This window comes from Lycium barbarum, chromosome 4 (assembly GCF_019175385.1).
Source record: "Lycium barbarum isolate Lr01 chromosome 4, ASM1917538v2, whole genome shotgun sequence".
Lineage (NCBI taxonomy): Eukaryota > Viridiplantae > Streptophyta > Magnoliopsida > Solanales > Solanaceae > Lycium > Lycium barbarum.
The window spans coordinates 2296252-2306695 of record NC_083340.1 but is presented as its reverse complement, the minus strand read 5'-3'; the positions used below and the strand labels follow the sequence as shown (position 1 = coordinate 2306695).

General features: G+C 36.1%; 1 protein-coding gene across 1 annotated transcript; it reads right to left on the bottom strand.

Annotated features, from left to right (window-relative positions):
• Positions 1-258: 258 nt before the first annotated feature.
• On the bottom strand, positions 259-9897 carry LOC132634816 (uncharacterized). Its single transcript, XM_060350906.1, has 9 exons — positions 8874-9897; positions 6548-7247; positions 5484-5578; positions 5006-5161; positions 3411-3813; positions 3196-3322; positions 2833-3111; positions 2624-2737; positions 259-812 (listed from the first exon to the last, which is right to left on the bottom strand). Exons 1-9 carry the CDS (start codon positions 9664-9666, stop codon positions 579-581), a joined length of 2901 nt encoding a protein of 966 aa, XP_060206889.1. The 5' UTR covers positions 9667-9897; the 3' UTR covers positions 259-578.
• Between the last annotated feature and the right edge of the window lie 547 nt (positions 9898-10444).

Below are 10444 nucleotides of genomic sequence, written 5' to 3'. Positions count from 1 at the left end.
GTTGGAAAGAAAGTTGATCATTTGGTTCACATGCTCGTTATGTGAAAATTATAATACACGAATAGTTATTCAGTGATTTAACAATGAACTTCTTGTTTATGTATTTCAATACTTATTAAAACACTTTGCATAATAGTTGATCCTTTGGTTTCTCACACGATGTCCAATATCCACATTGAACCCTGACAATATATGAATTTGCGTAAAAAAATCCCATATTAGGGAATAAAATGTTTCCTAACAAAAGTGACTCCATACTCAAGACTTGAACACGAAATATCAGATTTATGATCAAAGAGTACTTACTGCTCTACCACAACCCTAGGTGGTCGTACTAATTGATCTTAAGCGATGCAATAATGCATCAAACATCAAAACATAAATCAACTGAATACAATTTACAAAGATGTACAAACATATAACTTGTGTCAAATGTAGAATAACGACTTAAACATTATCATCATCCTTGTCTCCTCAAACTCATTTGGATTTTGGGACAAAAGATTCTTGCATGAACACGTCAACCTAAGACTTGGAGAATACTAACTTCTCTGCTCAACTCCTCATGATTCATCTCCTCATGATTCATCTGCTTCCGTTGTAGCTTTAGCACGAAGGTGATACTCGCGCTCAGCCTGCTGGTGCATCTCCTCGTCCATTTTCCACCGAAGAAAAAGTCCAAATGAGCCAAGGCCATAAGCTTTCCCTTTCTTCTTCCCACCAATCACTTTAAGCCAAACATCAACTTCATTAACAGCATCCTCGGCTGACTGAGTATGTTTGAGACGTTTCAAAATCTGCTGATATTCATTCTGCAAAGAAACCATTCAGAAAAACTTAAACGACAATAAATATAAAAAAGGGCAGCTCGGTGCACAAAACATCCCGCTTTAACAGGTCTGGGAAAGGGCCGCACCTCAAGTGGTGTGATGTGGACAGTCTAGCCTAATGCAAATAATTAATGGCTGTTTCCACGACTCGAATCCATAAACAAAAAGATCACACAGAGACAGTTTTACCGCTGCTTGCTCCAAGGTTCCCCTTCTAAACCACAACACACACACACATATATATATATATATATAACAAATTACAATAAAAACTAAACGATTCAAACATCCTTAGGTTATAAGCAAATCACTACAAATTTCAGCAAAGTTTTCCCGGTATCTGGGAATAACTCCATCACACAAAATGTGCAACAGTTCTCCTCGCTATACAAAAGCACATCAACCATCACATATAATATGAATTAAAACTCTCAGGTAAAACCATAGTTAACATAAATATAAGGGCAGAATGGCTTGGGACCCCCCTGAACTTGTCGATTTTTATTCAGTGTACACCTAAACTTTACGTTGACCTAATTACCCCCCTCAATTTGAAAATATGATAGCTTCGACCCCCCTAGACGTTGATGTGGCAAAGAGCGTGGATACACTCTCTTTTAGGTGCGTGGAAGGGTGAAAAATCGAAGAATCAGCTTCCAAATAGGGTATTTTTCAACTATTAATTGCCACATAATCAATTTAATGATTTATTTGATCCAATTGTATTTCTTATTGGTTTTTCTTAATATAAAACATTGCATATTTTATCCCAATTGTGTTTTTTTCTTTTTCGATGTGATGATTATTTATTTCAGCTATGTATTTTTTTTTTCTTTTTCGAACCCAAATCTAAATAACTTAGTTGAAAGTTTCAACTTGAAACTCTATTTATTTTAGCCAAATAAAAATAGGTTTAGCAAAAGTAATGAAGTTTAGACGGTGTATTTTCTACAAAAATATTGTGTATTTTTCTTTTCATGCAAGCACTATTTATTTCAACTGTGCAGTATTTTTTTCGGGTCAAATTCGTAAAATATTTGGTTAATATTTTATTTGATTTCTTTTTTAGATTCAATGATTATTTGTTCTTACTGTGTATTTCTTCTTTTCCTGGCCAAATATATAAAAATAACTTGATTAGAATATCATTATCTTTAGCCAAATAAAAAAAAATTATAGTCAAAATATTTTCAAGTTCTTTGTTTACATATTTGGCCCGAAAAAGATGATTCAAATAATTGTTGAACTTAAAAAGTAAAAAATATATATTTTATCCTTTAAAAAATGCCCCATGGACAAAAAAATCCATGTGGCAGCATGTGTTGACCATTTCCATGTGTTGTCTGCGTCCAGGGGGGTCGTGCCTATCATATTTTCAAGTTGAGGGGGGTAATTAGGCCAACGTAAAGTTTAGGTGGACACTGAATAAAAATCGACAAGTTCAGGGGGTCCCGATCTATTCTGCCTAAATATAAGTCTCTGTATTCACTTATATAACTATCAAATTTTACTCATACTGAACGTCCAATATTTTCTTACAAATTCACAAGATTCCCTAAAGATTTCGGAAAGTTTTTCTCATATCTAGGCATAACTCAACCTTACATCAGTTACTCGTTTCCCTTACTACACGAATAACCCACCAAACAGCACAATAGTAAATATAACTACACGGTCTTCTCCTTACTACACAATATATAACACACTTAACAATCCCAATTAACAAATCCAACAAGGCAACGACACAACTAAATTATTAAACCTTATAATTTCAAACTGAATTGCAAACTTACATATGTTTTCTCCGCGCGGGGCTCCACCCAGACCATCTGGCCATCAGGGAGCTTCTTCATGTGAGTACGCTGAAAGATCTCACCTAATGTGGGTGGTCTTCCCAACTCCTCCTCCTGTAAAACAACTTTTAAAAATATATAATTCCTTTAAAACAACTTTAAAAGGAAAACAAAATCCATGTGCACAAGATTGAAATTGAATAATAAACCATTCGCCTCCAAAGCGTCCCAAATGAGATGGGACCTCCAGTGTGCAAACAACCACCCTTCTCAGATGCACGGTTAGCCTTTGCTTGGGCACTCTTCTTCTTAAAACCTTCAGAGGACCAATGTTGTACAAGTCGATTCCATATCTGCTCCTCGATCCACTGGGGCCTCTCATTCTTATTCCGAGCCTGAGAAAGTAAGTAGGAGAGCCGATTTTTTGCTCGAGCCTCAAATGACTTCCATATCTTTCTCTCGTTCTCAGGAAACCACCACACATGCTTCTGCAAATTAAGTAAAAGGTTCAAAAGGAATGTTAATTTCTCATGTTACTCAATTAATTTTAATACATATCTATATAAGTTTACTTTAAACTCCTCAAATAATATCTGACGAAGTGAGTATGGTATGTCACTCCACGTCGGGTAATAGTCCTTATAAAATGCCTTGATGATCTCAGTGATTGCATGTACAGGCTGAGAGGAAGGATAAAACCTGCATCAAATCGAAGTGAGATACTAATCATATGTACACAAGACACAAGTTAACATGCCATTAATGAAATTAACAAGGTAATTCTTACGTGTTATTACAATCTGGGATGATATAGACCTTCCCACTAGCATCGACCTGTCCAGGCTGAATGGATGCGGAGGAAGCGGCACCACCTCCAACAAGAGCATCGGGAGAATCATGGATGGGGGTTACACCCTGGTGAAGAGATGCAGAGGGAGTGACAGATGAGGGTGGGGAGGATGATGATGGAATGGGATATGGTGGTGCAATGGATGCTGGGGTGGAAGATGAGAGTGGTTTTAATGTATATCCAGGGGGAGGCGTCGTATGAAAGCCATGGGTGAGAGGGAGGACAGGTGTACTAGGCGTATGAGTAACCTGCACCTTATCTGTACCACTAGACTGTTCCTTCTTGGTGATCTTCCTCGGTGTAGAATCACACCAACTATCACGACTTCCAGAAGACATCTCTAAAATAAATTTATAGTAACATACAGTAAGGTGAACAACATTAACCAAGTAATTAATGAAACAAAAAACATAAAACACCTTAGCATTAGATTTAATACAGATTAATCTAACTGCAATTCTAATTCCCAGTGTAATCTAATGCTAAGCAGCTTCAACTTAGTGTGAGGTAGAGAGAAAAGAGATCCAGTGTTGGAAATCAAAAGATCCACTAAGTTATATGTCTTCCAGATATTTGTTTTTTCACAGCAGGAGATTAAATTACTGATTGTTATACATCTTTGATGACTAAAAGTTATATAACAAGTCATGCTCTACTTCAGGATCATTACAAATATGATCGTAGGTGCCACTACTAACCATGTACTAAGAAAGGACCAAACACATTTAGAGTGTAAAAGTATTAAAAAAAAACATATTGTTTATTGGTTTTCAGGGTTTTGATAATAAAAGATAGTGACTCAAAGTATATCAAACTATTAGTAGGACTGAAAAGCCAATATAGGAAGAGAACACTGTTAACTGCCATCTTCTGAATCTGATAGTTCTTTTTTTTTTTTTTTTTTTTGACAGGATCTTCTGAATCTGATAGGTTACTGTCACAGTCACACAATATAGCCTGTTATATATAGATTTTTTTTATAAGGACAATCAATATCCTAATGCAAATGTATTGCATTGCCTTTGGATATTGATATCTAAGCAACAGAAATGGCCTATAACTTCTTGAAACTGCTACCTTAGCTCCTAATCTAACAGCTAAGTCCACTCCTGCTGTAGCTCTAATAAAAAAACCTGTTTTTGACAGTTTTAGGATACTGCAAATTAACTGATTCGCTAGTTTCACTGAAATCCTTAAATACTGCACCAGTTCTAATACGAGGATTTGAATTTCACTAAGCCGAATTTTAAAAAAGAGGTAAGCACCCTGCGATTCTTCATCTTAAGCACAAGCTGCAACTAAGCATTTTTGTTAAAGTTTGTGAAATCAATAAGAATGATTCCACATAGAATGATACTTTTGAATTTTATCTGATTACCACATGTGCATGGACAATATAGCAGAAATATCCTGGTTTTTGGAACCAAAAAGACCAGAGATTTTTACTCGTCACACCAAAAGTTAATACAAAACTGGTTCATGCCACAAATAACCAAAAAAATGTTTTGAAATGTACGAGAAATCAGATATACCTGTTTTCACTGTAGAACAACTTTTCTTTTCTTTCTTGGAACCATCGCTACTGACATGAGCTGATTCACAAGCAGAAGGCACGTAACCCAATGTCTGGGCATTGAGGCAATTAGACGGATTCTTTTTGGTTGAAACTAGGTCAGTATTACCACTCCCTGCAGCAACACCCATGAGACCATGTCATTTATAGACTTCAAAATAAAAAGGGAATACAAACCACATTTCTGCTGCACACTTTTACAACACTGGTGTCTACCACATTGCTAGTTCAAGACTCTACCCACAGCCAAACAAAAGTTACATCATTTGGACACATAAGTAAAGCTCGAGCATAGCACATATATTGTCATTTTTTAATAAGTACCAAGTACATAGCGCACTTATTGTCACTCTATAATTGTAACCAAAATACGTAAATACTTAGGCATAGTACTTGGTAGCAGTTACAAATGTCAAAGATCCATACAAGTGTAATACCTTCACCTCCTGATTGACCACATCCATTTCCAGTTGATTCACAACCAATGTGAGCCCCAGGTGAAAACTGCTCTTCCTTGGTAGAGTCCAAATTGCTGCATACGACCCAAGAAGACATTCGGTTAGGAAGTCGAGAGGGTTACTGCATTTGAGACTTCTACTTTGCAGAAGTTTTGGCACCCGAATGTCAGTCTCAATTAGCATTACTAACTTATTTAGGAAGAATTTGTAGTACCATCAGATCGAATAAAAAAAATAATATAATTTATGTGACGTGCAATACTAAAGCCCTTACACCGCAATTAAGCATCCCATCTCATTGTTCATTCAATTCTAATTTGCACAACAAATTTCATATTAAAAGTAAAGTCTCAGTTCTGATTTCCTCAACTGTGAGTTGTAAGTTCTTTTTCTACAGAACCAAAAAGACACATTAATGTATTCACCTATTCGTGAATACAACAACAAAGCCTCAGTCCAAACAAGTTAGGGTCAGCTGTTTGTGAATACATCCACAAAATGAACAGCACATTAACAAGTTATGGCATTGGAAAACACATAGTTATCATGATTTTTCCAGATCAATACATGATTTTTTCTATTGGATTATTGGTAAAGGTATTCTATTGAAGAGCGGTAAAGTACTGCAAGATACATGATTGGAATTCTTAAGTGGGTGTTTGTACATAAGAATTGTGAAATTTGGAAAAAAGTAGTAGTTATTTGTTTTCAAGTTGAAAATGGTATTTGGAAATTGGAGTTGTGTTCGGACATGAATACAAATTGGAGTTGTTTTTAAATTTTTGTGAGTGATTTGGAGTGAAAATTGTGAAACCAGCTTTTTGGAGTTTTTCGAATTCCAGAAAATTGTAACAATTCTATGTCCAAACAGTTTTCCGAAAAAAAGTGAAAACTATCCATGGCCAAACGGGATCTAATTTTCTCTGTTATTAATCACGGACAATAATACTTGCTTCATTGTTATGCTGCAAAGGTAAAATAGCGGTTCAATAATCAGACGAATAAAGTTACCACTAGAAAGGTCAGGCTGTAATTATACACACCTGAATTTATCAGATTGACTCACTTCCTGACTCTTGGTAAAAGAGAGACCCTTGGAAGATATGCTTGGAGAAATTTGTTGCTGATATAGTCCACGTACCGCATTCGTACAAAGTTCAGGGTCCTTTGTTCCTAAACTATCTTCCGACAAGCACCTTGTACCTTCTCTAGCTCTTTTGATTAACATATCCATATTCTTGTCACTGCATGAATCATTATCTGAATCTGATGAACTTTCATCATTAATCTCATTAAGCTTGTATAGATCACATCTTGTGGATGAAGGTTGAGAATAACACTTCACTCCAACTTTGTCATCACATTGTCTAATGAACACTGCTGCATTTCTGAAACTGTCAAGAGCAAAAGACTGCTTTTCACTACAATCTAATTCTTGACTGGATCTTGTCTTTTCACTGTCAGAATCCCTTAAGCTTCTTTTCCTCTTAGACAATAAAGTAGAAGATTCCTTTATATCCTCTTCTTTTATCTGATGAGGAAGTGTTAAATTTCTTGACACACGATGACTATTTGAAACACATGCCATTTCTTCATCACTGTCAATAATGTGAATGACGGTTGAAGATCCAGGGCTGCCAGAGATTGTATTCAAGTTTTTCTTATTGCAGTCTCCAACTTCAAACGCTGATAGGCTTCTACTAGGTGCTCTATTCTCACGAGCCAAGTAGATAGGTAGAGGATCTGAAAGAAAGCACCAAGAATTTATTGAGTTTGCTCGAGGTATCAGAAACATTTGTCTTCATTAAAATAAGAGCCATCAATACACATGACTGCACCTGTATATGTGTGGGTATGTAATATACACATTATCAAGAAGCTGTAAATGACTTGTTCCTAGAATCAACCATTATATTTAGAACTTACAAATGAGCGGAAAATGAATCTCAACTCTAATTTTTGGACAGAAAAAACAGAATCAATTAATTGATCTTTGAGTTATAATAAAAGTGTAAATGTGACTAAAAGATTACTCAGCCTTTGAATTATACACTGTTTAAAATTTAAAACACAAGTTAATAAAGTAACTATATTTTAAGAGTGGATATTATCTGAATTGATCCAAGTTAGAAACTTAACTTGAAATATGAAATAGGGGAAAAATAGTTTCTCTAAATAAACGTACAAATATCAACACTTCCACGAAAATAAAGGTAAATATCATGAACCTTAAAGAGCTGACCAAGTGCAATTATGCAATTATTAAGAAGCTTTACTGTGTGTCAATAGGTGTCTGAAGGAGAGAGAGAGATGAGAAGTCAGAACGAAAGACAGATCCACTCGCTAGGATATTAAAAGATCCCTAACTTGATTAAAACTGTCTTCCAGATATCTGCAATAGCTAACACGGGAGGAGATTAAGTTTGAAATATTATCATACATCTTTGATGATTAGAAGTCACCAATGTAGCAAGTAACGCTAAAATTCAGAAGTAATAGAAACAAAACCGTCAGAGCCACTACTGTCACAATTTCTAGAGATAGGACCAAGCACTATTATTATAGTGTACTAGTAGTCTAGTACAACAACAACAACAACATACCCAGTGAAATCCCACAGTGTGGGTCTGGGGAGGGTAAAATGTACGCAGACCTTTACCCCCATCTCGGAAGATAGGAAGGCATTATTATAGTGTACTAGTATAACAATATATTGATTTTCAGGATTTTGGTAATTACAAATGGTGGAAACATTGAATGAAGTATTCACCCAAAGTATATCAAACTATTAGTACAAGGACTTAACACTCCATATAGTTTCTTCCTTGCTACAAGGCAGAGCATAGTTCAACTGTCATTTATTTTTTTTCCTAATCTGATGCATTACAGCCAGAATACACAATATGTTCTGTTAAAGCATAGAACTTCTTTTGATAAGTAATACATCCAATATTCTAACACATTGGATTGCTTTTGAATATCAAGATCTAAGCATGAAAGATGCCCTGTAACTTCTTCAAATGGCTACACACAACTGTCACTAAACAACATGGTGCTAAATCAGACTTCTACTCCACTTTCTACCTGACTTCATTTGCTGCCGTTCGGCCAAGAAGTCCACCAATATTTGTCTTTCAGATATTTGCTTTAACAAAACAGGAGACTAAGTTAGAGATTGGTATACATCGTTGATGACTTAGAAGTCATCGATATAACAAGTCATGCTCCAATACAGGATCATCATAATACAGCTGCACCCATTTTCTAAGAAACTACCATGAGCATTAAGAGCGTACAGGAATAAAAATAGCAGGCGTAGTGCAAGGTAACTAACAGAAATGACACAACGGTCTATATAAAGTGTAATACCTTCCTTTTCTGATTGATCATTTCCATTTCCAGTTGAATCACAATTCCACCGAGCCCCATGAGGAAGCTGGCTCTCCTTGATTGAGTCCAAATTTTTACTGTTGTGATTAACTTCACTTCCTAAATTTTCACGAATTACAGTCTGCTTATCACCACCAGAAGCTTGATTATTCACTTGTAAACCTACAGTTGTCTCGAGTTCTAAATTTACGGGGATTTCTCTAACATGATTGTCCGCCATTTTCTCCTTTCGACGTGACATCCTGTCATTTAATTGTTTCAACTCTTGCTCCCAAACCTTTACTCTATCCTCGGCTTCTGATTTTTCTTTCTTCAACTCTTCTATCCTATTATACATCTCAAATATCAACTTACATTTATCTCCTTGTGCATTAGCAAGTTGTTCATTTATCTTTTGATACCTTTCTTCAGCTCTTTTCTCCCTATTGCAAAACAAATTTCTTTCCTCCTCCAATTTAGTCACATTATCACTCAATTCTTCGCATTTTCTACGAAAATTGTTTAATTGCTCCTCCATTTTCATCTTTTCTAGGAAACATAAAGCATGACTCTTCTCAATTACATCACGCTCTTTTTTCAGGTTTTCGATTTCAGCATTTTGCAACTTTTCCCGGTCTATAAGGATTTCTTGTACCAGAGAAAAGTTCTTTTCTCGATACCCTTTCGTTGATTTTAAATGAGAAATTAAATCCGGTATAGATGAAGCTTTCGAAATAGGTGGTTCTAATGTGCATGGGCTATAGGTGATTACAGGTTTTGTGTCGGAGATCATCGGAAAACTGAGAAGGGGAAATATTGTTAGAGTTTTAAGACAAGGAAATAGAAACAGAGGAAACCTAACATGCAACACGATACAGGAAATGGAGTGTACGGATTCTCCGGTGGCCGTGGCCGGTGCCGGTGCTGGCGAAGAAGAAGACTGAAGCTGGTGCAAAATGCCATTTGGAGTGATTTTCTGGAGTTTTTGTTTTAGGATAAAAATATAAGCAATTTAAAGCAGCATAAAAATAAAAAATAACACTTGAGAAAAGTCATTATAAAGCGGTCTGAAAAAAAAAGTAGTAATAAATATCATAGATAAATAAAATAATTAATGTATAAAAAACAACAAATAGTAGCACAAAACTGCGGCCTATCTCTGCCTTCATGAAGTCGTCCATAGCTAATCTCTCACACCTCCGCATGGAGGATCGGTGTCTCTCACACCTCCGCATGGAGGATCGGTGTCTCTCCTTTTCACGTGTTCAAATCATTTCAGTCTTGCCTCCCGCATCTTATCCTCCACCGAGACCACTCCACCTTGTCCTGGATGTCGTTATTCTTAATCCTATCTCTCCTAGTGTGCCCACACATCCACCGCGACGTTCTTATTTTCGTAACTTTCATTTTCTGAACGTGAGAGTTCTTGACTGGCCAACACTCTGTCCCATACAACAGAGTCGATCTAACCACCACTTTGTAGAAATTGCCTTTTAAGTTTTAGTGTTAACTTCTTATCACACAGCACTCCAAAAGCGAGTCTCCATTTCATCCACCCTGCACCGATACGA